The sequence below is a fragment of the Papio anubis genome, chromosome 12, assembly GCF_008728515.1.
Source record: "Papio anubis isolate 15944 chromosome 12, Panubis1.0, whole genome shotgun sequence".
Lineage (NCBI taxonomy): Eukaryota > Metazoa > Chordata > Mammalia > Primates > Cercopithecidae > Papio > Papio anubis.
Genome location: NC_044987.1, coordinates 8,311,132 through 8,338,082, shown reverse-complemented (window position 1 = coordinate 8,338,082; position 26,951 = coordinate 8,311,132). Strand labels below are relative to the sequence as shown.

Sequence of the window (26,951 nt, the reverse complement as noted above, 5' to 3'; positions counted from 1 at the left end):
TTGCTGAGTTTGGATGCTTCTTGGTCGACGGAGAAAATGAGCAGGTTCGCAAAGGCAGCTCTGATGCAGCCCATGGTGTCCTTAGTAAACAGTTGGATGTTGACCGAATGAACAAATGAATAAATGGAGGAGGAGCTGGAGCAGGAGGAGGGGGAAGGAGGGAGGGAGCGGGTGGACACTGTGTGCTTTGCTTGGCAAGCACATAGAAGCACCTTCAGGCTAGGGGCAGTGAGTGTGGGGACACATGGATGAAGATCCCTTCCTGTTAGGGCTGTGGGGACACCTGATGAGGGGTGCCACTCACCTCTGGCTCTGTGTCCTGACAGCAGCTGATAGGTGTGGGGCATTCACAATGTGTCAGACACTGCGCTAGGGGCTTGACAGGAAGGATTTCATTTAATCCTCGCTGCAACCTTAGGAGGTGAGCATGATTACTTCCATGTACAGAGGAGGAAACCGGGGCACAAGGAGGTTAACTAACCGGGTCAGTGCCTCTCAGTAAGTGGCAGAGAGTTCAAAGCAGGAAGAATGCTGTGGCCTTCACCACTATTACCACTATTACTGGTAGTACTACTACCCAGTACTGCCTTGGATGAGGCTGGTCTGGGAAACTGGGCTGCTGGGCTCCAAGTGTCACTCTGACTTCATTCCGATGCCTCCAAAGGTGGCTGAGAGATCCTTGGAAAGGAAGCCAGAAAGGGCCCAGAGGCCTGGCAAGACCCAGTGTCCTCCCGGATGCAGACTGTCACCTGTGCCCTGGTGAATGATCCTCTGTGGGCCTGAGTGCAGAAGGCCGGGCGGGCTGTGGTTAGGAGGGCGAGTTTCCCGCTGCCTGGAGAGGTTCTCCTGGGGTAAACGGATGGTGGCCTGGAGCAGGAAACACTGCTTCTTCCCACCTCTCCCTGCCAGGACCTACGCTGCTGTCGCAGGGGGCCAGCTAGATTGTCGCTTTTGTACAGGAGTCTGTAACATTTTGTACAGGCTTCCTGACCAGGTTGGGGATAGGCTGGGGAAGAAGGGAGTGGGGTGGTGGTGGCGGTGAATCGAATGGCAGCCTGGAAGTAGGGAGCCTGGATGCTCGGTGTCTCCCGCCCTCTCCCCTTCCTGATTTGGATTGCATCTGGACAGAGAGCTCTGATCCGTGGCCAGTCCTGGGGCAAGAAGGGGCCTTGGATGTCATTTGGCCAAATCAGAGAAGGAACCAGAGTCCCCAGGGGTGATGTGAGAGGCGTGGGCCCAGCCCGCCCGTGGGTGGTGGAGTCGTCCTGGACGCTGGACTGCTGGCCTCGCAGCATCTCACCTCTTCCAGCAGTGGGGCTTACTGCTCCATGCCGACTGCTCACCACACAGGGGGAGGTGGTGCTCAGACCCAGGACCCAGGTCAGGGCCAGGGCCAGTGGAGGGAAGAGCCGAGGGTCAGAGATTAAGCAGGCCTTGCCTCCTTAATTTTCAGGGCCAGCCTTCCTTGCATTTTGTGCCCTGGGGCCTCGTTCCATCACCGTAGCTCTAGGCTTGGCCAGAGCTCTGCTGCCCTGGATCCTTGTGAATGAGGACTGCAAGAAGGCTGCTTGGTAAGGGGTGTGTCAGGAGTTGTGGGGGGGACAGAGATATTTGTTAATAGCTGGTGGCAAGACAGTGGAGATAAAGTGCCCTCCTGCCTCAAAAACTCAGCCTTTGTGTGTGGGTGCCTTGAGCCTACCTGAGGTTTTCAACCCTTTCTTCTGCCCTCTGGAATCTAAATGGTGTCTGTCGGGATTCTAGACACTGGCTGGGAACTTCTGCTCTCTAGCTGCCAAGATGAGCTCTCAGAACCCTAAGACCTGAACCCCATCTCTGGACTCTAGGTCCTTGGAGAGCCACTCAGAGCCTAGAATCCAGAAGGCTTAGATGAATCAGGGCTGTTAGGAAGTGTTTTTAAATGCACTTGCTTTAAAACGAATAAAAGGCTAAGGAGGACACGAATGCCAGCCTGCAGCTCCAGCCTTGTAATTCAGAGCCCAAGCCAGAAGCAGCCACCAGCTTGCAGTGGCATTACGCTTGGCGGCAGGGAGGGGATCTTGAAGGACAGAAGTCCACTTTTGAGTCCCGACCCTTTAAACTGAACTAATCCAGTCCTGAGAGGAAGGCCACTGGAACACCTTGCTGAGCTCTTCTTGGTTCTGGGGCTGGCGGGCACCTTAGGGAGACTTTTAGGAGACCTTCAGGGGTCTCTGTTGGGTGGTTTTGGGATGCGATGCTGGTGGAACCCTAAAGCATCATAATTGTCAATATCAATCCTAACACGGTCCATGGAGGGCTGGCTGTGCAGGAGTGTGGAGAGGACGTTACCACGGTGGGCTCTGGGAAGCTATGCTGCCTGCATTTGAAACATAAGTGGCCTTGGGCAAGTTAATCACCCTTTTGGTGCCTCAGTTTCCCACAGTAGGGACCACAGTCACACCTTCTCCAAACAGTTGTTGAAAAGATTAAATCAGGCCAGGCACGGTGGCTTACACCTGTAATCCCAGTACTTTGGGAGTCCAAGGCAGGAGGATCACTTGAGGTAAGGAGTTCGAGACCAGCTTAACAGGGTGAAACCCTATCTCTACTAAAGATACAAAAACTAGCTGGGTGTAGTGATGGATGCCCGTAATCCCAGCTATTCAGGAGGCTGAGGCAGGAGAATCGCTTGAACCTCGGCAGCGGAGGTTGCAGTGAGCTGAGATTGCTCCACTACACTCCAGCCTGGGCAACAGAGCGAGACTCTGTCTCAAAAGAATAAAACAAAAGATTAAATGAGATAATACATGTAGATTTCCTTCCTCATATCCCCTTGATCGACCCTTCCATGAGAGTGGCCAGTGCACCCACCCGAGAGCACAGCACCGCTTGCCGATTCTGGAGCCTGAGGACCCTTCAAATATCAGCATCTCCACTCAGACTTCGTCTCCAACAGAGGGGCCACCGGCTAGGCCAGCAGGGGTAGCAGCTGACCGTATTTATTGGTGTGAAAGTCCCACCTTGTACAGGTGTTGAAATGTGGCCTGAAGATGTCCTTTGCAAAAGACCCTCATCTATGAGGTTGCATCTCACGACAGTAAGGAAGACAAGATGGTCCTTCCTGTCCGTACCTACAAGCTGCCGATCCACAGAGCTGCCTGACCCATTGCCTGCCATCAGATGGGCCAGGCTATAAGCAGGGTTGCTGGGTGTTTCACCCTGGGCGTGGCAGGGCTGGGTTGGGGGAGGGGGTGGGTACTCACGCTGGATGTCAATGGTGACCGACGTCTCCTTTCCTCCGGGGATGGCTTTGTTGGTGGCACGGCACACGATGCTCTGGCCATTTTCCACGTCACCAGGGGAAATGAAGAGGGTGCTGACGATGCTCTCCCGCTTGCCATCCCGAAGCAGAGTCTTGGGAGAAGGGGAGAGGGGAGAGGGGAGAGAAAGCTCCATGTCATTTGGCTGGGGTGGCCAGCCTGGGTTGGGGGTGAACAAGCACTGGCTTAGACAGAAGGGGGAGCTGAGGATGGAGGGGTTCAGCTCAGGAGACCTAGGCTGCCAATGTCTACGTAGAGCTCGGGGGTTACCCTTGGCTCCCTGGCCTGGGTGAGTGCTGGGCTGCGGCAGGAAAAAGGAACTAGGCAGTTTTCCATCATGTGAAAATTAGCTTGGATTCACATGCTAAAAGCACGAAATAAATCAGGATAGGCTTCATGGAAACCAGGCTTGGGGGGGTCCCATGTTGAAATGAACTCTCATTTGTTTTGCCTCTGGTGCCTGAGTGAGTCTCAGGCTCTGTAGGACACAAGGAGATGGTTTGCAACCAGCAGGGACTGTGGCCCCTGAGCAGGGACAGTCTGCAGAGGGGGCACAGTTTGGGGAATGGGAGTCAGAGTGGGAGGGGACATGGGCAGAATCAGTGCACATCAACTTTTTGATTATTTGCCTATGTAAATCCTTTCAACTTTCCAAAGGGTTTCACTCCCTGATCTCATTAGAGCCTCAATCAAACCACAGGTGGGACAGACACCATCATCTCCCATTGGTTAGGGGAGAAAATAGGTGGGCTAGACAGAGGCTGTGGAGTCTGACCAAACTTACACTTCGAGTTGGTCCTGAAATAAGTACTAGGCTCTTACAGGAGGTTGAATGGTGTCATCTCCAAATTATTTTCTACCTGGAATCTCAGCATATGACCTTATTTGGGAATAGGGTCCTTGCAGTTTAGTCAAGCAATTAGTAATTAGTTAAGGCTCTTGAGATGAGGTCATACTGGATTCAGAGTGAGCCTTAAACCCAATGACTGGTGTCTTTGGAAGAAGAGAAGACAGTCTGCGGGGCGTGGAGGCTCATGCCTGTAATCCCAGCACTTTGGGAGGCCGAGGTGGGAGGATTGCTTGAGCCTAGGACTTGGAGACCAGCCTGGGCAACATAGGAAGACCGTGTCTCTACAAAAAGAAAAAAAAAAAAAAAAAGAAAAGAAAAACAGAAAGAAAAAAATTAAAAAAGAAAATTAGCCAGGCGTGGTGGCTCGTGCCTGTAGTCCCAGCTACTTGGGAGGCTAAGGTAAGAGGATCACTTGATCCCTGCAGTGAGCCGAGGTTGTGCCACTGTACTCCAGCCAGGGCCACAGAGTGAGACCCTGCCTCAGAAGAAGAAGAAAAAGGAGAAGGAGAAAGAGAAAGAGAAGGAGAAAGAGAAGAGGAGGAGGAGAAGAGGGGGATGAGGAGAAGACAGAGAGACACAGAGAAGGCCAGGTGAAGTTGGAGGCAGAGATTGGAGGGATGCTGCCACAAGCCAAGCAATGTCAGGAGCCACCAGGAGCTGGAAGAGGCAAGGACGGATTTTCCCCTGGAGCCTTTGGAGGGGCATAGCCCTGCTGACACTGTGATTCCAGACTTGTTGGCTTCTACAACTGTGCGATAATTGATTTCTGTTGTGTTAAGCACCGAATTGTGGTGCTTTGTAATGGCAGCCCTGGGAAGCAAACCCATCTTAACTGCTGGTGTCCCATCTTCCCAGGTCATTGCTTTACTCTACTGGGCCACAATGTCATTCCGAAGCTACTTCCCCATTGTGGCTGCTACCTCTTTCCCTCTCCTGTTCCTCTTTGCAGCTACTTCCCCATCACTTTGGGGCCCACTAAGTCAGGTGCACCCCGGGGAGGGTGTGCTGAGTGGGGGGGGGTGCACTTCCAGATTGGGATTGGAGTCTGGTCAGTATGCAAAGGCTTCTGGTACTAGGAGGTACCAGGAAGGGACTTCACTACGGGTGCAGTCCTGTTTCCCCCTGACTGGAGCCAGGGAGTAGATGAACAGACCACTCCTCCCTCAAAACCTCCCATAAAGTGACAATGGCAGTGTCTCTAATTCTTATGAGGGCCCGGGAAGAGAGCAGCATTATCTTTGATTAGCCAAAGAGAAACCTGAGTTCCAGGTGAGCCAGGAACTTGCTGGGTGGAGCTAGGATTTGCACTTAAGAATGGGTGAATCCTGAGCCACACCCTCTGCCGCAGCTCCCGGGGTGCTGGAGGGTGGGTACCGTGCTCTTGGCAGGACAGGTCGGAACAGTTAGGGCCACAGGGAGAAACCTGTAGGTGCCTGGAACCCCACATTCTGGGTCCTTAATTCAGTGCAGTTTTTCTCAATGTGGGGCAAACCTCATGGCCTCAGGAGAACAGGGCCAGAGCCTCTATCTAGAACAGCACATCTTGCTGGAGGCAAAGCCAGACTGTGACATTCTAGAGAGCCACGCGGTACAGCTGCAGGCCTGGGACTCAGGGTGCCAGCCACGGCCCTGGGCAGAGGGGCTGGAGGAGAGTGATGTGGCCAGATGCAGCAAGCCGGGGGCAGGACCAGTGGCACAGCAGGTGAGAGCCTTCGATCTGTCCCGGGGCTGGCAAAATCGGGCAGAGGAGTGAAGTTGAACCCCAAGCCTAAGCCCGGGCGGTGAGGAAGCAGCAGCCGGCACCGCTTTACCACCCTGGCTTGGGCTCCTCAGCAGACCTCACCGAGTCTATAAATAGCCAAGTGATAATAAGAACAATTTCCTGGCTGAAACTAAGACTTTGGGTAGGGTGAGCAGAGGCGGGAGGTGGTGAAGAGCGGGTCGGTATTGTTCTCTTCTCCTCTACTGTTCCGTTGTGCTAACAAGGGACATTTACATAAGCTTGACTCTGCCAGGAAAGCTTCCAATGGATGGGCTCTAGGAGGTGGGTGCCAGCGGGAGGGGAGTGAGGGGCCCCAGCTCTAATTAGGCCCTCTGACTGCTCTCCCTCCTCCCTGCACCCAGTGTGCTCCTCTGCCGCGGAATGATGATTAATGACATATTTACTTTGTCCGGGCGTGTGCTTTTCTGGGAAATAAAAATTCTGGTTCAAGTTGTTTGTTCCACCTAATTAGAGAAAAAGGGAGATGTGTTCATTAAACAAAAGGAGGGCGAGGGGAAGGCGTGTGCCCCAGCACCAGCACCCTCTCTGTCCCTGTGGAAGGCCCCAGCACCTCCTGGGCCCCCAGCTCACGGGGGACCCCAGACCCCATGTGGCAGGTGTCCCAGGGAGGAAGCCTGGGTCTGCCAGCTCCACTACAGGATGACTGAGGGGAGGAAGGTGGGAGAGAGCCGGGGGGCCAAGGGGGAAGGCTGGAGGGAGCCCTGCATCTGAAGGGCAGGGCGGGACGCAGAGGGGTGCGGGGGGTCTGCACCCTCGGGTTTCTCTTCCCCTCATTCCTTTCTGATCTCACTTCTCCTTTCTTGTTTCTTTGCTTCATTCCTTTTCAGAAATGAATCTCCCCTAGTCATCACTTTTCTCATACACAAATGGAGCCTCTGGACTTTGCAGCCTTGAAGGTACTGTCCAGGTGAACATTCTGTCATCCACAGGTTCTAGCCGCAGCTCCGCTCTGCCCCTCCCTTCTCTGCTTCCCTTCACCGAGCTTGGCTCTGGGGACACGCCATGGGCACTGAGCCCCCCACCTCCTGCTTCAGGCAGTTTCATGGGTTGCAGGTGAGCTCCGGAAGGAAGTGAATCATTCATGGTGGACCACTTGCTTTAGGGACCACCACCTCCAAGGCCTCCCTCCAGTATGGTGAGCACTAATGTGCTGCCAGTCCCCAGGTCACCCAGTCACCATGTGACTGCCATGGTGACTCCCGACGATCCCCAAGGGTCCCCGAGGACCCAGCCCCTGTGTGCGCAGATAGGGACCAGGGCCAGGTTTATAGACGGTGTGTGTCCAGGAATGAGCGTGCTGGGGCACACACCCCCATGGGTATGTGTGCATACCTGTTTTTGTCTGTGGGTGTTCATGGGCCTCTGTCCACTGACGGCTGTGACTGTGCAGGGCCCCAGGTTCTCTCTGGACACTGCCTGCTCAGGTGTTGCTTCAGGGCTGTGCACACACCCTCACTGCCCCTCCCTAAGGGCAGGGATTTGGCATTCACCTCTCTAGTTTCCCACCGCTGGCCTGGGAGGCTGGTCTTCCCAGGTGTGGTGGTACACAGGGTACCCCATCCCGTGGTTTTCCTGCTTGGGTGGCAGTGGCTGGCCACTCTGCTCTTTCCAAAGCCCCCAGGGCCTCTGCTGGTCAGTGGAGAGCCAGGCCGAGCACTCAGAGATGGGCGGGCTGGAGGGCAGGCAGGGAGTGGGGACCCAAGCACTGGTGCTCAATGTGGGATGCTCACTGATATACAAACAGCCTGGAAAGGCTGAGAGCAGGCCTGATCGCTTGGCAACAAGGCCGCCTCGCTTCTCCCCCCTACTCACCTTCCCCACCTGCTGGGTCCCCTTTAAAAAAAAAAATCATCACTCTGCTTCCCCTTTTGATAGCTGCTTGGGGCTCCATGTGGGCTGGTTGCCACCTGGATTGAATAAGGGTATGTGGGCCAGGTGCAAGATGCACAGTGCTGTTTGCCCCAGTCCCTGCATCCAGCCTTGAGGCCAGAGGCCAGAGGCCAGAGGGGTGCCCTTCACAGAGAAGGCCAGGATGAGCCTCGGCCACACCCAGTAGACTCTTGGCCCCTAAGCTGGGCAGATAGGTGGAGGGTGATGGGGTGAGTGATCAGGGAAGGGGTGCCCAGTGGAGGAGGAGGGCCTGTGCATGTGGACACTTATCCCTTTCCTGAGTGGGGTGTTCAGAGCTCCTCTTAGCAAAGGTGGTAAAAGGCGAGGCCAGTGGTCCTGGTGGTGGGGGTAGAGGGCAGGGCAAGGGGCTCCAAGTAGACACGGACACGACTGTGCGTGCTAAGACCACGCAACCCTCCTGCCTGGCAGGAAGCTGCTCTTAGGAAGGGTTCTCTCTGGGCTCAGCCTGTCCTCTCACTGTTCCGTAACCCATCCTTCCTCCCCGGCTGTGTGGACTTGTGGGCTTTCCAGAAGAAAGAATGTGGCCTCCACTCTGGTGCCGGGCCCTCAGAAGTACGAGGAACAGGGGAGGAGCCCACTGTCCCCAGACGGCCCAGGGTTGAGTCTCCAGGAAGAAGCTTGGAGGGGCCTTTCCCTGCTCCGTGCCTCTGCCGCTGACACCCCCGGGAGCCTACAGTGGGTACTGCCCAAGGCCCCATCCGGCAGTGTGGCTCGCCCGGCACCCTGGGGGCTGTGACAGTGGCCTGTTAAGGAGAAGCATGGCCAGTCTGTGCTGGGGGAGGGGCTGAGTGCTTCCTCTGCTGCCCTTCCTCCTGGGGAAGGGGCCAGGTGCCCTCCAGGGATGAGGCTCATCCCTCCCCTACTGGTCCCATGGTGGAGTCACAGAGAGGACGGTCGGTGAGCAACCCAGAAACTTTGAGAACAGGCCTGGTATTTTATGAAATAGCTGTATGACCCCTGGGGCGGGGGACTGGGGTTCCCCCTGTGGGACAGGAGCCAATAATAGTAGCTCACATTTATCCAGCCCTTACTGCTGCCCTTGACAGGGTACTTCCGATACATAATTTCTTGTAAGTCACTCTGTAACCTTGATAGACATCTGTGATCATTACCATTGCATTTTGTAGCTGGGGAAACTGAGGCAGAGGGTGACTCACCATGTTATGTTATGGATCCTAGGTTTGAGCCGGGCCTTCAGAACCATGTGGCCATCCTAACTATGACACTGATGTCTGCATACGAGAAACACAAGGTCCACAGCAGCGCGGACCTTGCAGCCGTGTGGATCCAGTGAGGGAGTGACAATCCCAACAGCCATGCTTGTTGCAAGCTCGCTCTGTGCCAGGCGTGTTTCTCATTCAGTCCTCACAAGCACCCCTTGAAGCGGGTGCTGCTGTCCTTCCCACTGTATGGCAAGGTCAGGGAGGCACAGCAAGGTTAGGTCACACAGCTGGAAAGTAGCAGAGCCCGGATCCGAATTCAGGCTGCCGGCTCCTGAGCCCTAATCATCCACCATGTGGACAGCCACTGAGGGCGTCAGACCCGACAGCAGCCAGGGCTGCCCTGTGGGGTCTTTTCTGGGGTTCTTGGAGGCTGCTTGATTTTGTGTGTGCTCCCAGCTTCTCTCTCTCTCTGCGGCTGATGCTCCGGCCCCTCCTCATATGTAGCCTCTCTGGGGAAGTCAGGAGTGCTGCTGGCCTATGGCAGGGCTCCTTGCAGCCCTGGGGGATGAGGGGGTGGGCTGGGCCCCTGGGAGGGGAAGCAGAGGGGTTGGCTTGGACAGCCCCTAGAGCCTGCTCCATAGGAGCCCCGGACTGTGCACCCTGCTGGGTGTACTCCACGTCACAGGCTTGTAGCTTCTCCATGCCCAGCACAGAGCCCTGTGCCCGGGGAAGCTCCACTGACGTGTGCTGGCTCTGCTGGTCACCCCTTTGGTCTCCGTGAGAACCACTGGGCATAGGGTGGACAGTTAGGATGGTGGATGACCATAGTTTGGGGGAGAGGCCCAGAGAAATGAAGGGACACAGGGCCTCTTCCCATGCTCATGTCTAGGGACACATTGAGGGTCTCAGGCCTCTGCTGCTCCCTGGACAAGCCAAAGAGGGGCAGGAGACCATCTGAGGTGACTGTCCCCTGAGGAATCTGTTTCCCTTCCGGAGTGTCTGATCCAATACCTTCATTTTGCAGATGAGGAAACAGAGGCCAAGGGAGGGGGTTGTCTGAAGTTATGCGGTGGAACCTGGAACCCAGGCCTGGGGCTGCCTGGCGCTGCTGTTGACGTCACAGGCCCAGGAGCATGGACGGGGTCCCCCGCCCTGCTGTGCAGAAGCACGGCACCAGGCTCTCCGAGGGGCCTTCATGATGTAGACGAGGACGACATACTGAGCTCAAGGTGATCCCGGGACAGGTCCAGCAGAGTGACCCTGACCTCTCTCTCCACCTGATGGTGTGTGTCCTCTGCAGGACATTGACCCTGCCAGGGGCCAGGCTGGCCTATCTTCAGGGAGGGATGGGACAGGCGCTCAGACTGGAAGGAAAGCCCCTGTCCTTCCTTTTCATTCTCCTCTGGACAACCCTCTCTCGGTGTCTTATCCTTGTATTATATAACACGACACGGTGGCTCCAGCCCAGGACAGAAGGGAGGGGTTTGTCTTCCAAGAGGCGGCCACCTCACCCCTGGACTTGTGTCTGAGGGAAGGAGTTTGCCCTGGGTTCTGGAACCAGGTGCTGGGTGCTTGATCAGCAGCCCTGGAGTGACTTCGTGGCAGGTGGTCAGGTTGGGACAGGAAGGACACACCCTCAGAGCAGGGACGGGCCTGTCTCACATCCTCCTCGGATGGCCAAGGTGCTGGTTATCTTTTCAGGACTGCTGAGAGGACTGGTGGGTGGCGGGGACCAGGCCGTGTACCTCCCCAGTCTCTGAGTCTAAGGAAAACCTCAGAGCTGGGGCGAGAAGGCGTTCTGGAGGCTGGGCCCCCAGTTGCAGAGCTTGGGGGGTCGGCTTGTCCTGGGAGGAGCATGGGCAAGGGCAGAGGCCGGGGCGTCAGGAGGTTATGGTTCCAGGCCTGGCACTGCCCACTCCACCACTGAGAAGGACAGCCACTTCCCCACTAGGCCTCAATTTTCTAGCTGCAGACAAAAGAGGTTGGCCCAGCTATCCTGTAAGGCCTCGTTCATCTTAAAGGCTCTGCAGTACAGTAACCCCATCTGGGACTCTATGCAGTTTTGTTCAGTGGAGTTTGGTGGGGGCTGTTTAAAAATGTATCTGAAATTTTGTGTTTTTTCAGGTAGAGGGAGACCAACAGATCAGGAGACAACTGCTGTTGAAAAGACAGTTTGCGGCTGGGCACGGTGGCTCACTCCTGTAATCCCAGCACTTTAGGAGGCCGAGGCAGGCGGATCACCTGAGGTTGGGAGTTTGAGACCAGCCTAACCAACATGGAACCCCATCTCTTACAAAAATACAAAAAAGAAAAAAGTGGCTAGTGATGCTTGCGTGCCTGTAACCCCAGCTACTCCAGAGGCTGAGGCAGGAGAACCCAGGAGGCGGATGTTGCGGTGAGCCGAGATCACGCCACTGCACTCCAGCCTGGGCAACAAGAGCGAAACTGTCTCAAAATTAAAAAGACGGTTGCTACTCCTGTTTCCCAGAGGAAGGGGAGGCCCCAGGGTCAGTGGGGGCCGGGGTGGGAGGTGTGGGGAGAGTATGGGCAGAGCCCCTGCTGTGGCTTGCTTTCTTAGGAAGGATTGGTGAGGCAAGGTTGGTGGCTCAGCAGGCTTAGGATCGGATAGCTTGAGTAATTTCCCTGGGCCCTGAGCTGTAGGGGTGGTCTGATGTGTGGCCCTGGGGAGATTTAGGGTAGGGGCATAACTTCCTGGACTATAGAGCCTGATGACAAAGGCTGTGGGGGCCTGGGCTCCGGATTGGTTGGTCTGCTTTGATACAAAGCATGCTTGCTGTCTCTAGGAATTAGCTTACCCTGGTCCTTCCCTGGGTCTGCGAGGCCCCAGATGTCAAAGCATCATAAAATACACAACATTTTAAAGACACAATTAATACGGGGGCCAGTTCAGGGTGCTTCCAGCGCTTGGAATCATGTGTGAATTAGAGGCAAGCAAGCACCCCTGTTGGTAGACACAGCAGGGCAAGGGCTGTTGGGCAAGGGATTATGGGCTGGATTTCAGCCCTTCCTGGCCCCTGAGCCAGGCACCTTGGAGATGGTGGAGCCTAAACAGCTTCACCTGGCAGCCCTGGAAAGTAGCCAGTTTAGCAAATAAAATACAGGATACTCAGTTAAATGTGAATTTCAGATATATAATGACTATTTTCTTTAGTATAAGTATGGCTTGTATGTCCCATGCAGTATTTGGAAGATATTTATATTAAAAAGTTATTATTTTTCTCAAACTCAAATTTAACTGGGCATCTGTCGTAGCCCAGATGGGCTGCTATAACAAGACACCATAAACTGGATGGCTGAGAAACCACAGAAATTTATGTCTCACTGTTCTGCAGGCCGGGAAGTCCAAGATCAAGGCAGATTTGTTTTTCTTTTTTTTTTTTTTTTTTTTTTGAGACAGAGTCTGGCTTAGTCACGCAGGCTGGAGTGCAGTGGCGTGATCTGCAGCCTCACTGCAAGCTCCGCCTCCCGGGTTCCATGTTCTCACCTCAGCCTCCCGGTAGCTGGGGCTACAGGTGCCAGCAGCCTCGCCCAGCTAATTTTTTGCATTTTTTTTACCCCAGTAAGAGAGCGGGTTTTCACCGTGTTAGCCAGGATGGTCTCGATCTCCTGACGCCTGCGTCGTCAGCCACGCCTCGGCCTCCCAAAGTGCTGGGATTACAGGCATTGAGCCACCGCCCGGCCGGCAGATTTGTTTTCTATTGAGGGACAGACACCTGGTTCATAGATGCCTCACTTCTCCTGTGTCCTGTGTGTGGAAGGACAAGGGGTCCCTCAGGCCTGCTTTTGTGGGGCACTGATTCTGTTGTGAGGCTCCACCCCCATGACCTAATCATCTAGTAAAGTCCCCACCTCCTAATACCTGGGGGTTAGGATCTCGACATAGGAATTTTGGAAGCCACAAACATTCAGACTGTGATTGCATCCTGCGTCTTATCTGCACCCCTAGACCCTGGCCACTACTGTGCCTGAGTCTCCTCATCTGACCATGAGGGTCTGTGTTAGAAGTCTTCCCCAGCAGTTACCCTAGGACATAGAGAAAGAGAGAGACAGAGAGAGAGAGAGAGAGAGAGACAGAGAGAGAGAGAGAGAGAGAGAGAGAGAGAGAGACAGGAAGCTGGCCTAAGGTCAGATAAAGGGATGGACACACAAATAGGTGGGAGAACCACAGCATGAAGCGAGGAAAGTGACACAGGTGGGAGGCATAAAGAAGATGGGGAGACAAAGAGTGGAGAAACCAAAGGGACGGGAGAGGGACTGGCTGGGAGACACAGGGGAGCTGGTTCCTCCATTCCCCATTCCATTCCATTCCATTCCATTCCATTCCATTCCATCCATTCCATTTTATCCCATTCCATTCCATGGTCCTGCCTGACCTGTTCCATCTGATGATTTTACCGATCCACATCTTTCCTATTTGTTTATCTGATGATTCCTGAGTCCACATCTGCCCTGTTACCGTTTGTCCAATTTCATAGGTCACATTACCGATTTTGCATCTGACCCGATTTTCCCGCCAGTCACACATCGCCTGTTGGTGCATCTGACCGATTTCACGCCAGGTCATCATCTTCCTATTTGTTACATCCCGGTGATCCACCAGGTCACATCGCCTGTTGATTGCATCCCGATTCGATTTTCGCCGTCATCATCATTTTGATTTATCGTTGGGTACATAGGTCATCATCTTGCCTGTTCGGTATCTGGTGATTTTACCAGGTCACATCGCCTGTTTTGGGTACATCTGATGATTTTGCGCCAGGTCCGCATCTTGTACGGTACGGTGCATCACGATACCGATTTTGCGCAGTCATCAATTTTTGTTGCATCTGATGCGATTTTATAGGTCATAATGTAACAGGCTATCACGGTATCTGACCGGTACCGCCAGGTCATCATCTTGCCCTGTTTGATTATCTTGACCGATTTTGCGCCGTCATCATCAGCCTGATACGGTACATCTTTGATACGTTGCCAGGTCATCATCTTGTATATTTTGGTACATCTGGTCCGATTTGTGGTCGTAAATGTCGCAGCATATTTTGTTGCATCGATAGATTTTACGCCAGATCATCATCAGCAATTTTGGCCCCTTCCTTCCATCCTCCTGGCCCCCCAGCCCATCCTCCATTCCATTCCCCTCCCCTCCACCCCTCCATCCAGCCCCTCCTTTCCTTCCTCCCTCCATCAACCCCCCTCCACTCCTCTTGTTCCACCACCACCCCACTCCCTCCAGACTCCTGGCCAGGTGGGTGTTCATTGATGTTACTCCTTCAGATGGTGGGCTGCGGGCGGCGTTGTCTGCGTTGGCGTGGTGAGTTGGGATCCCCGCCAACGCGGGGCTGATCTGAGACCCCCAGGATCTTGGGGTCATCCAGTGACTGCGGGGAGAGAAGGTCAGGCTGAGGCTGCCCTCTCAGGCAGGACGGCAGGCAGGCTGGGAGGATTTACTGTGGAAGATGATGACAAATAATAATTATCATACGTTGATAAAATGCATCATCTGCTTGTATCGTAACGATGAGAGCAGCACCCGCAGTGATCCCTGACATGTGCACTGCGTGCTTACAGTGGAGGCTATTCCCGCCAGTCATCCCATCCCTGCTCAGGCCCAGCCGAGAGGGGACAGGGCCAGCAGCCTCAGCCTGCACTACCAGGCCCGGTAGCAGAGCTCTGTGGCCCAGGTGATGTCTGTGGCTTCTTTCTTTTTAACTTCTTTTTTCTTTTTATTTTTTTGAGAGAAGTCTCTCTCTGTCACTCAGGCTGGAGTGCAGTGGCATGATCTCAGCTCACTGCAACCTCTGCCTCCCAGGTTCAACCCAGGTTCAAGTGATTCTCCTGACTCAGCCTCCCAAGTAGCTGGGACTACAGGCACTTGGCAGCACGGCTGAGTAATTTTTTTTGTATTTTAAGTAGAGATGGGGTTTCAACATGTTGGTCAGGCTGGTCTTGAACTCCTGACCTCAGGTGATCTGCTTGCCTTGCCTCCCAAAGTGCTGGGATTACAGGCCTGAGCCACCATGCCCGGCCAACACCTGGCTACATTTTGTATTTTTAGTAGAGACAGGGTTTCACCATGTTGGCCAGGATGGTCTCCAGCGTTCTGACCTGGAGTGTCGGCCCGCCTCAGCCTCCCAAAGTGCTGGGATTACAGGCGTGAGCCATGGCGCCCAGCTCTTCTTTTTTCTTTAAATGAAGCACTGTCACACCTGCTGTCTGTGTTAGTCCTCACAATAGTCTGGTGAGGTCCACATTATCACCCCAAAGACACAGATCCGGAAGCCGAGTTCCAGCAGGATTAGTGACTGGCTCAAGGTCACATGGTGGCAGAGCCAGGGCTGGAGGCCAAGGGAACCTGGGAGCACCAGGCCGGCCCCTTCCCTGGCAGGGGGCAGGGTACAGGGCAGCCCTTCAGGGTGGAGCCAGCGCTTCGGAGGGCTACGCAAGTGCTGGCATCTCCTGAGCTCCTGACTCCTCCGGAGTGGCTCCAGCCCCTTCATTCCCAGAGGCAGCCTGATTCTTTCCTTTCCCGGCCTTCCCACTGCATTTTGTAGCAGGGTCAGAGACGGGTGGCTCCCGTCAAGGGATCCCGAGTGCCAGGAGCAGGGGGCATCCACGTCAGAGCACGGTCTCCGCAGTGCCCAGCACAGAGCCCTGTGCCTGGGGGAAGCTCCACTGACATTTGCTGGCCCCAATGGAGTCACCCCTTTGATTCCCATGAGGACTACGGGCCGAAGGACGGCGGATGGTCATGGCTCGGAGGAGGGCCCGGAGATGTGAAGTGCCTTGCCTTAGGGCACAGGGCCTCTTCCCATGTTTGTGCTTGGGGACATGTTGAGGGTCTCAGGCCTCTGCTGCTCCCTGGACAAGCCACAGAAGGGACAGATGAGGCGACTGTTCTCTGAGGAATCCCTGTTTCCCTTCCCTGGGAGGAGCTGGACCCACAAGCTCTGGAGGCTGAGAGAGGCCCAGGGCTTCCGGACACATCAAGACGTGAGCCGTCTGTGTACACAGCAAACAGAGAAGGGGTAGTTGGATAACAGGGGTCTGGGGACCTAGCACAAAGGGTCCTCTGTGCCTGGTGGCCAGAGAAAGCCCGCCCTTCTATGCAGGCTCTGTGCTCGGGACTCTGGGCTGGAGAAGTTCAGAGCTGGACAGTCACAGCTCCGGGCCGTCCTGACTCCGCTGGCTCAGCCTTCCAGACTCGGCCTGCATGGGAGCTTCCCTTCCCTTCCCAGGGCATCGCCCCATCAGCACCTCTCCTGGTCCACTCCGGCTTCTCCGAAAGCTCCAGGAGGGACAGGAAGCCCCCATGAGGGCCCAGTAAGAAGCCAAGAAGCAAACCTTCAGACCAGCTGCCTTGCCCTCCCTGCCCAGCCTTGGAGGCCTGCTCCGACACTAACAGCGCAGCAGTGCCATTTCCTGAGGAATCAACAACCTCCCCCGGCTTCCAAGAAGCTGATCCCAGGGGCAGCGAGCCCTGGACTCCACCGAGATCCTGGCTCAGGAACAGAGTCTGCCTCATGCAACCCTGCCTGGCTCTGGGCTCTCCAGCCAAGCCTCCTGGAGGCCCGGAGGAAGCAGGCGGGAATGGGGTGGATGGAGAAGACGACCCCCCAGCCGCCTGCCCTGCACCCTTCCATTAGTGCCCATGGGCCTCCTTGGGGTGGGCCTGGCCACAGGGCAAAAGGGAGGCGGATTAGCGCTTTCCCCCAAGCAGGGGTGGGTGCAACCGCTTGCAGAGGAGGGGAATTGCATCTCCACGCGGTGGGTAGGGGCCTTCCAGTGGGAAGAGCCGGGCTCAGAGGTGACCAGCCTTCAACCTTCTTTCTGCGAAGCAGCCTCCCTGACCAGGATGGAGGAGCTCAGGCTCCATGAGCTAGCTGAGGGCCTGGAAAAAGAGCCACGTGGAGCCCTGGGGACAGCCTGGATACTTGGGGCCTCAGCCTTCCCAGTGACTGTGGAAAGTGCCTGAGAGCAGAGGGTGGAGCAGGAAGCCCCTTCTCTCAGGGTGGCTTCAGGTGCAAACGTGAGAGCAAGGAGGATCTGGGAGCTGACTGCTCTCCAGCACTGACATTCACTGGGCCTTGAGCAGGGGTTTGAAGTCTTGACTGCATACTCCTCTGCAGAGGTTTTAAAACCTCACTGGCAGGCGACACCCTGAGCAGCCAAGTCCAGTCTCTGGAGGGGACCCCAGGCATCAGGACTTTGGGGAGCTCCCCAGGGGGTCCCATGGCAGAAACAGCTTTCTGGGCTCTGGGCTGAGGTACAGGAGCCACTGCTTGCTCCGAGCACAGTGCAGCCACCAAGGCCTTCCCGAGAATCCAAGACCCAGAGGACAGGCCCTTCCTGCTTGTGGCTGGAGTGTTGTGTTACTGGAATATTGGATTAGAGGGAGCACGGACGGGGGAGGAGGGAGTGGGGTGTGTTGTGGGAGTGCTCAGGCACACACACAGCCACGCACACACAGCCACCCTCAGAATGGGGCCTGATTACATCTTCCCAAATAAGTGGTTATCACGCTGGGTATTCATGTAGCCATGCATTATTGATTGGTCTTCGCCTCACTGCACACCAGATGGGGGGTGGGGGCTGGGGTGGGGTGGGGGTCGGTGAGGAGGGGGGATGTTTGGGGGCCGGCAGGCTGAAGAGAAATCAGCAGTCGCTCTTGGCAGCTGTGTCTGGCGTGGAAGGGGGCTCCTCATTACCTCCCCATTCAGACTCGGCCAGGCTGGGCCGGGCAGTGGGCAGGGGAGGAAGTTTCGGAGCAGCCCCCGCCCGGAGATGCATTATTCATCACCCCCTTGCAGGACTGGTTATTATCCTCAACCACTATAGAGTTTGGGCTTCTAATTTTTAATCACAAGGAAGGTGGAAGCGTTAGCCTTTTCGTGATTAATCCAGAGATAAAAATAGTTGACTGTTTTGGTGTTGTGCTTGTTGTCAGTCAGGGAAAAAATGGCATTAACTGTTGGGGCACTGAGGCCTGGGGAGGACAGAGTGGGTACCAGGCGGAGTGGGTCCCCAGAGCTGGAAGCCGGCCTGAGAGGCCACAGCGTGGCCTTAGCTAGGGGTGGCTGAGTGACACCCCTGCACCCAGCTGGCTCCTGGGGCATTGATTATGAAAGAAACACATCATCATGGGATGCTGAGCTCTTTACAGTTTACTCTCCCGTTGGCCAGGACTGTACAGGCAGCTTCGGTCTCCCTGCCTGCTCTGCCCTTCCCTGTCCAGCTCCGAAGACTTTGCCTTGTGTGGGTGGGCAGTAGGGGCACCTGTCCCTTTCCCTGTGTGTGGGAGGGAGCCCCCAAGAGCTTTCCCCAAGTTCTGCTGCCAAAGACAGTGGGGTTTCTGGTGGAGAGGTGGCATGGGGAGAGGGAAACTGAGGCCAGAGAGCGCAAGAGGCTGACCCAAAGTTACCAATGATGAGAGCAAAGAAGGGTGAGGGTGGGCTTGGGATGCACATCCTGGCTCCAACTGAAGAGGTAAAGTTTTCATCTGTTTCACGCACTAAGGTTCTCTCTAACCTCTATACTCCCTGTTTTTTAGAGACAGTTTGTCAGGCTGGCCAGCCTCGTCTGAGCAGGCTGGAAAAACTCTCTTGGTGCCAGGACAAGGACAGCACTGAGGGAATTCCCTCCAGTGTCCACTTGGTCACCCAATGGGACCTGGCTGGGCTTCCAGGAACTCCTCGATGCTCCATCAGCCTGGATGGCGGGTCTCTGAGCATGGCTGATCCACCGACCAGCTGGAGGGCTGGGGGACCAACAGGGCCACCCTCCTGCCCCGATACTGCAAGGAGGAGAACCTCACAGATGCCCAGCCCTTTGGAAAGCAAGACTGGTTCTCATTTAACTCAATGAGCAGTGAGTTCCCCACAGAGCTGACAGAGTGGCCCATCACGAACACGAAACCCTCCAGGGGCTTCCTGCTGAAGGAGAGTAGGCATTGCCTGCAAGCACTGGCACCTACAGCCCTCGCTGCCCCTGCGGCCTCAGTCTGTTCCGGCCACTCCTTACTCAGCAGGCCCTGGCCCCACTGGCTCTCTGCTGCTCAGCAAACCTGGCTCCTTCAGGGCCGGTCTTGCCCTGGTCCTCTCTGTCGAATGCTTTTTTCTGTTCCTCACTCTGCTGGCTCTTCCTGTCAATGAAGGTGCAGCTTCAAGAGCCCCTCATTGACTCTCCACTACCCACCCCTGCACTGTCTGGATCACTGGGTTCATTTATTATCTGTCACCATTCTAGAAAGGACATGAATATATCTATCTTGAATAAAATTTGTGATATTGATGACGAGTGCTTATCCCATATATGTAGAAAGCCTAAAAAAATATATTGAATATTATTTGTAAATAAAGGAGCTTCCTCAGAGAATCAGGATAGGGCTACAGAATTAATGGTTATCATGGGCTTTGGCTTCTGAGGTCAAAAGCGTTTAATCTGTGTAATGTGTAAATATGTGTGTGTATATATGACAATGCCATTGTATAATATGTATGTATAATAACATTACACGTTAATATGTCTGCTAATATTATTATTACATGTATATGCGTGAATAATAATATAATAATGGCAATAATAATGACATATATATGTATTACTGCGCGATAGTAACATATAATATGTATGTATATATGTATTACGCCTACGTTAGTATCAATCTTCCTCAGCCAATGATATGCATGTATATGCGTGAATATAATAATGTATGTGTCTATATTATTAATGGCAATAATGTATATCATGTATATAACTTAATACATGTGTATATAATAGCATATGCCGCATCAATAACCATCCCACCATGTAATACACATCAGCATAATATGTATGCACTTGTATAACACCATATATATGAGATGTGGCAGAAAGTAATATATATGTGTATATATGTATGCACATGCATGTGTGTGTGCATTGGGTAGAGTTGGGAGCAGGCTGGGTGAGTAGTGGGAGGGAGGAGGGCAAAGCGGGGACCCTTCTGAGGCCAGCTGGGATTGCAGTGTAGGAACTCTGCTGCTTGCTGTGGCATCAGGGTTGGTGCTCATGCCTCTCCTGGAGAGGGGGAAGCCTGGCTGAGGAGGGCTTGGCGCTGGGAGCTGGTTCTCAGCCTGCTTCTCCGTGGCTGCTGTCCTCTGATTTGTCTGGAACATAGGATGGGAGAGGCGGCAGGCTGAGTGTGGTGACAGATCAGAGACACTTGGCTGAGCAGGGAGGAGGACGTTTGTGGGTTCTTTGCTTTTGTTCTGCCGCAGCCCCAGGGGCTCTGGGAGAGTCGGTGCTAGGAGTTCCAGCACTGACTACAGTGGAGGGAGGATGCTGAGGCCTCGGGGTGCATCTCCCTCACCGTCAGCATCTTCTCTGTCCCCACATTCCCCGCTGCAGCCCTGCAGTCAGCCTGCCGTGTGCCCTGCCCTCCTGTCTGCCTCCCTCCCAACCTTTCTCTCACCAGCCTTCTCCACCTCACAAGCTGAGGCTATGATAGCTGAGTGAAGCCATACACGGGCTGCCGTCTTAGAGCTGATGGGGAGGCCCTTGTCACTCCAGGCCAGTGCCCAAGATGGATGTGTGTGCAGCCTTGGCACCTCCTGGGAGCTTGTTAGAAAAGCAGACTCTTGTTCTCCACCTCAGACCTCCTAAGTCAGAATCCGCCTTTCAAAAGACCCCAGACAATTCATATACATTTTCAAGCTGGAGGAGCGCTGCTCTAAGGGTTCCTAGGTAGAAATCATGACAAACTGACAAGTGCTATGAAGGGAAGACTCGCTGGACGAAGAGCACGTATGGGGACCCTTGATCCCTTCACAGGCTTCCTGCTCCCTTCGCTCCCCTGGGGTAGGCCAGAGAAAGGAGTAGACTGCTCCCTGCTTACTGGCTTTGGAGTTACACAATCTTGTTTCAGAACAGGTTCCTTTGTGTATGCCATTTCTTTAGCTTGGAATGCTGGCATTCTCCTGGATCACTGGTCTTCTCCTGGGTCACTCTTACACACCCTTTGAGAGACTTAGTTCAGAGGGCACCCTCTCTGAGGGGCCTTTCTAGAATCTCCCAGTTGGGCCAAGTATATAGGGCTTCTGTCTACGATCCCACAGCATCCCGGGCATCCCCTGACTCACTAGCTGCCACAGCCTATGGAAATCTCTGTGTGTGTGTCTCTTCCCTGAACCATGATCTCCATCCGGATCCCCATCTCCCCGCAGAGTGCCCGCCTGCTGCACAGGGCACAGGGTGGCATATACGTTTGCTGAGCTCAACTTGACTTGAGTCCATCACTTTATGAACCATATGATTGTGGACAAGTTATATAATCTGACAACCTTAGTCTTCTTCTCTGGGAAGTGAGATAATAAAAACACCTATCTTGCACCGTTATAATGAGGATTCCCTTACAATATGGAAGATACACAGAGAACATTGTAAAGGGCTACACAAATGTTGGTTATCATGTCTAATTTTTAGGAGTAATATTTAGCTTTGTGGTTGTGTGAAAAGTGCTGTGCCAAGGCCCTCCCATTTTATTCCCAATACCTTTTGAGTCAGGGACTATTAGGGTCTTCATTTTATAGGTTAAGAAGCTGAGACTCAGAGAGGGCAAATTACTTGGCAAAGATCACACAGCTGTAAGTGGTGAAGTTGGAATTTAGACTCGAGTTTTTTTGACCCTATAATATGTTCTGTTGGAGTTAGAGCAGCTCCCAGACTGTCCCCGCAGCTGCAGCAGCCCTTCCCTTAACCCCTGCCTTTGTCCTGGCCCTACAGTTCTGCAAAGCAGGCTCTCTGCCCGTCCCAGGGGGCCTTCAGACCTGGCAGGCACTCTCCTCCCTTCCCTCCTGCAATCTGAATTTCAGAGGGCCCCAGGAAGCATGAGCCTGGCTCGCAGTTGGTGCTGCAGCGATGTCTGCTAAGGGAACGGACGAATGATGTTTGTAGTCCGCCCAAGTCTTTGCTTCCTTTTGTAGTTGTGCGCGGTTTTCACGTTCCGGGCCGCGTGTAATCCCAGCCTCCAGTTTCCTCACTTACACGGATGCGCCACCTAATGGCCACGATGCAGAACTGCAGGAGGTATAGACAGGAGGGAGGGGACCTGGTTTTAAAGGGTCAGCTTCCCAGTGCTACCTGAACATTCTTTGGAGAAATTCGTATTGAGCACCTACTATACACTAGTCCCTTTCTAAGCACTAGGGACAAGAAGCTTCTGCCCTAGTGGAGTTTGCCTTCTAGTGGGAGAGAGAGACCATCAATGAATAAACAAATACGTACGTAATATAAGGTTAGGTGTTGATAAGCACTAAAAGGAGAATAACACTGGGTGGGGAATAGATACATCCTAAATTGGCCTCCAGGATTCCCTCCTGGCTTTTCTCCTTCCTCTCTGGTTGTTACTTTTTGTTTTCTTCCCACCCCTTAAATGTTGGTCTTCCCTAGTTAGCTCTTGCTGGCCGTATCTCATTTGACACACTATCAAATGAAAAACCTTCACTTTTCTGTGAACTCAACTCACATATTTATGCTGATAAATTCCCAAGAACCATCTCGGGCCAGACCTCTCTCTTGAGCTCCAGAGTCATGACCCAACTGTCCACGGGCCTTCAAAGTTCAGCAGGTGTGACACCAAACTCACCACCTCTCCCGGACACCCATCCCTCCCCATATTCCGTATTTTGGAGAACGGTCCCACTGTTCGGGGACCAAGTCAGAAATCTGGGGCTCTCTCTGGATTCCACTCTCCGTCACCTTGCCTTGCCAACCAGCCTGGTTAACTCTCTGAAATATCACTCAGATTTGTCTCTTTCCATTCTCACAGGCTTCCTGGCTCAGCCATTATCATTTTTTGCTTGGATTATAATACCGCATCTCCCCTCCAACTCCAGTCCTCTGTGCTTTTCCAGAGTGACTGTTACAAAAGTCTGATTATTCACCCATCCAGTCAACCAGTAATTCACCCACCATGTGCTGAATATCTAGCATTCCTCTGTTTCAAATCCTCTGAAAGTCCCTCTTTGTCATCGGAATAGTCTGAACTTCTTGGCCACTGCCGACTCTTTAGCCTTGCTTTCCATCACTTCTTACCTCAATTCCTCCTTGTGGATAAGAGCCACCTGCAGTTGTTGGAGTAAATTACTCTTCCCCAATTGCCCCTTTCCTTTATTTATTTATTTATTTATTTATTTTTGAGATGGATTTTCACTCTTGTTGCCCAGGCTGGAATGCAATGGCATGATCTCGGCTCACTGCAACCTCCACCTCCTGGGTTCAAGCAATTCTCCTGCCTCAGCCTCCTGAGCAGCTTGGATTACAGGTGCCTGCCATCATGCCCAGCTAATTTTTATATTTTTAGTAGAGACGGGGTTTCACCATGTTGGCTAGGCTGGTCTCGAACTCCTGACCTCAGGTGATCCACCTGCCTCAGCCTCCCAAAGTGTTGGGATTACAGGCGTGAGCCACCAGTCTGGCCTGCCCCTTTCCTTTTGCGTCGCTAACTTGAAGGTCGGGCAGCTTGGGTTTAAATCCTGGGTGCTATGTTTACTGGCTTGTGGCCAAGGGAAAATTGGTTAGCCTCTCTGTGCCTCAGTGTCCTCATTTGTAAAATATGAAATAAAACAACAAAACCAGGTTCACTGTATAGTTGCCAGGGTCAAGGAAGATACAACATGGGAAAATGCTTTATAAAGGGTCTGATATATGATGTGGCATGTTGTTGGTTCTCTAAGCAGACTGGGCTCATTCCTTTGAAAGGTGATAGATGGGCAGGGGAGCTGGGACTTAGACGTCCCAGATTGTCCCCTTGGTAAAGCAGATGTCTATGTCCTTTTCCCTGCTCTGTCCTGCTGGGAACTGGGTGAAGACCCTGCTACTCCCATGGGTGATTCCACGCTGCCCTGCCTGGCTTGGCAACCCCTCCCTCCGGGTCCCCCGCATTCTGTGCCTACTGAGGCACACACTACTTATGGGCTGCCAAGGCACATATGAGTCCTGTGTGATGAGTTGTCTTAGCTGAGCTCAGCCCAGATTGCTGACTTACAGTTTTGGGGTGGTTTATTATGCAGTATCAGTGCTCAGAACACAATACTCCAAGATATCATATCTTAAAAGTTGAGAAAACAGCAGAAGCAAAAAGGTTACTCTCCAATCCCCTGCCTTCCTGGGCGAGAGCTAGCTGTAAAAAATTCTTTGACCCATCTCCCCGGAAACTAGGTCATGAGATCCTCATTCCACAGGGATCCTGCCCTACACTCAGAGGAAAGAAATGGTGCACAGGAACTCCAAGAGGAATGCAAGGCCTTGCTAAGTTCTTCCAGTTCGTTACCATGAAGTCATAGCCCCTTTTTTGTCCAGTCACATTTCTGCACAATTGCCCGTTCTTCATTGAACATAAGCCTGCAAATACACAGTTTCCCCATGGCGCTGAGGCCTTCATTTCTGAAAGCTCACATAAAACTTTGGTTAAATATATTTGTTGCACTTTTCTCTTGTTAATCTATCTTTTGTTACAGAGGTGTCAGCTGCAAACCTTGTAATGAATGAGGGAAATATATTACTTTTTCTCCCCTGCAGCAGCAAAAGCTAACTGATGTAACCCTGTAGTCCCCTGCTGTTTGATTCAGAACTGGGCCCACGGCATCAACTGTCTCTCCACTTCCCTCCGATCCATTCTCCCTCCACTTCGGCCAGGTGACTATTCTGGACGCTCCGTCTGCTGCTCACAATGTTCAATGGTTCCCACTTCTCCAGCCCAAAAATCAATTCCTCATCATGGGGGCCTTCCCCAGTTCTCTCCAGTGAGGCGTCATCTCTGCAGCTTTCTCCTGTGTGACCGTTCACTCTTCTATAAGGATAGCCTGCCCTTTTACAACTACACTCTTTGGCTTGTGAAGTTCCCTTTGCTGGGAATCTCCTTGCCTGAGTCTCAACTGGCTGGAATCCCAGCCTCTTTTCAATCAGCTCAAAGGCCTATCATGCCTTGTTAACTCTTGGTTATTCTTTAAGACTCAGGCTATTGTTACCTCCTCCAGGAAGTCTTCTCTCAATCTCGACCCCTGCCTCTCCCGCCTGCAGCCTCTGCACTGCCACAAGACCATGTTCCCACCTTGGCAGGTATACGTGGTGACTGGCGCCATTACTGCTTGCTGTTCCCCCGAGGCTGTGAGCTCCTTGAGGGCTGGCTTGCCAAATTCTCTCTCTGGTACTTAGTACAGTGTCTGGCATAGTGAGCACTTAATAATTACTTGTTGCCTGGTGCCTTGCCTGATCCCATTGAATTAGAAGCCCCCCTCCCTACCTGAGTACCTCTTACACCACGTCACATTGCATTGACCTGTGGACTTGTTTCAGGTTCCCCACAGTTGCAGGGTAGGAGTCTTGATGCCTCTTTGCCTGTCTCCCACCGCCTAGTGTATTATCTTGGATGCAGTCATAATAAAACAGCACCGATAATATGAATAATAGCTAACATTGATATAGGGCTTACCACAGAGCAAGAACTCTTCTGTGTACTTTACAGATATCCTTTGATCCTCACAACTCTATATAAGGTAGATACAACGATGATGCATATTTTGGAGGTGAGGAACCAGCCACAAAGTAGTTAAGTTACTTGCCCAACATCACATAGCTAGTAAGCAGCGGAGCTGGGATATGGGTAGGGTTGCCAGACTTAGCAAATCAAAGAACAGTATGCCCTGTTAAATGTAAATTTCAGATAAATTAAAAAATGGTAGTGTATGTTTATCTGAAATTCACATTTAACAGGGTGTCCTGTATTTTATCTGGCAATCCTGTAGATGTGTTAATTATGTATATGTGATTTAATTAATGTAGGTATGCTTTCCCCCTCTTCAGACTCTCCCCACCTCCACTTAGGTCTACATTAAGAAGATGTGGGGCAAGATGCAAATGGGATTTTTTTTTTTTTTTTTTTTTTGAGATTGAGTCTCGCTCTTGTCACCCAGGCTGGAGTGCAATGGGGCAATCTTGGCTCACTGCAACCTCTGCCTCCTGGGTTCAAGCGATTCTCCTGTCTCAGCCTCCTAAATAGCTGGGATTACAGGCACCTGCCACCTAATTAGCACCTGCTAATGTTTTTTGGTACTTTTAGTAGGGATGGGGTTTTGCCATGTTGGCCAGGCTGGTCTCAAACTCCTGACCTCAGGTGATCCGCCCACTTCGGCCTCCCAAAGTGCTGGGATTATAGCCGTGAGCCACCGTGCCCGGCCACAGATGGGATTTTTAAAGGATATGGCATCCAATATATTTGGCGGCACAATAGCACAGACATGTCTCCAACGAGGTTGGGGACAGACAGAAAAGAGGAACAAGGAGCAAGACGCAGGTTTAGGATGACGGCAGGTAGCTCGGGGAAGGTGTGCTGGAGGCTGTTTCAGTTCTGCCCCTAACCCGGGGGTGGGGGGGATCCTGAACTAGCTGACGTCAGAGGTCCCCTGCAAAGGTTTGGGACACTGGGACGCCTACTTCTCAGCTGGAGCTCATATTGTTTAGGGGATAAGAAGGGAGGCCCTGAAGTCAGAGTGCCTGGCTGGCCTTCTGGCTCCATCACTCACTGGCCATGTGACCATGTGCAAATTCTCTGTGCTGGATGATATTCATGTCATAGATATTATAGTAGCTATTGTACAGGGCTGGTGTGCTGTTTAAATGAGTTAATGTAAGAGTTATGCAGTGTCTTGTCCCAGAGTTTGGCACTGTAGTAAGAACCCACTAAATTTTAGCTCTTAGTATTATTATTGTTTATTCAATAAGTAACTCCACATGGGGGCAGAGAGTAGCATATTGCATGTAAAATGGGCTTGTTTCCATCTCTTGTTCTGCTATTACCTAGTTCCATGCCCAGCCCTGAACTCCCGAGATGGAACGGTCAGTACCTTGCCTCAAAGCACCTTCAAACCACCAGAGCGATGACAAGGAGG

The 26,951-nt window shown here is 53.0% G+C and overlaps 1 protein-coding gene and 1 long non-coding RNA gene across 5 annotated transcripts in view; one reads left to right on the top strand and one right to left on the bottom strand.

Moving 5' to 3' along the window:
- The window catches only part of LOC100997412 (kirre like nephrin family adhesion molecule 3), a 39,782-nt gene extending 35,365 nt beyond the window's left edge, over positions 1-4,417 (bottom strand). For all 4 annotated transcript variants that reach the window (XM_031653877.1, XM_031653879.1, XM_031653878.1 and 1 more), the window contains exon 1: positions 3,243-4,417. In XM_031653877.1, the coding sequence (XP_031509737.1) occupies positions 3,243-3,435 (193 nt within the window). In that variant the 5' untranslated portion in view covers positions 3,436-4,417. The remainder of the gene's footprint in view (positions 1-3,242) is intronic.
- Positions 4,418-5,155: 738 nt separating this feature from the next.
- On the top strand, positions 5,156-11,280 carry LOC116269805. The gene is made up of 3 exons (XR_004177625.1): positions 5,156-5,851; positions 6,760-6,828; positions 11,131-11,280. It is a non-coding gene; the product is annotated as an uncharacterized LOC116269805 (long non-coding RNA).
- The last annotated feature ends 15,671 nt before the right edge of the window (positions 11,281-26,951 follow it).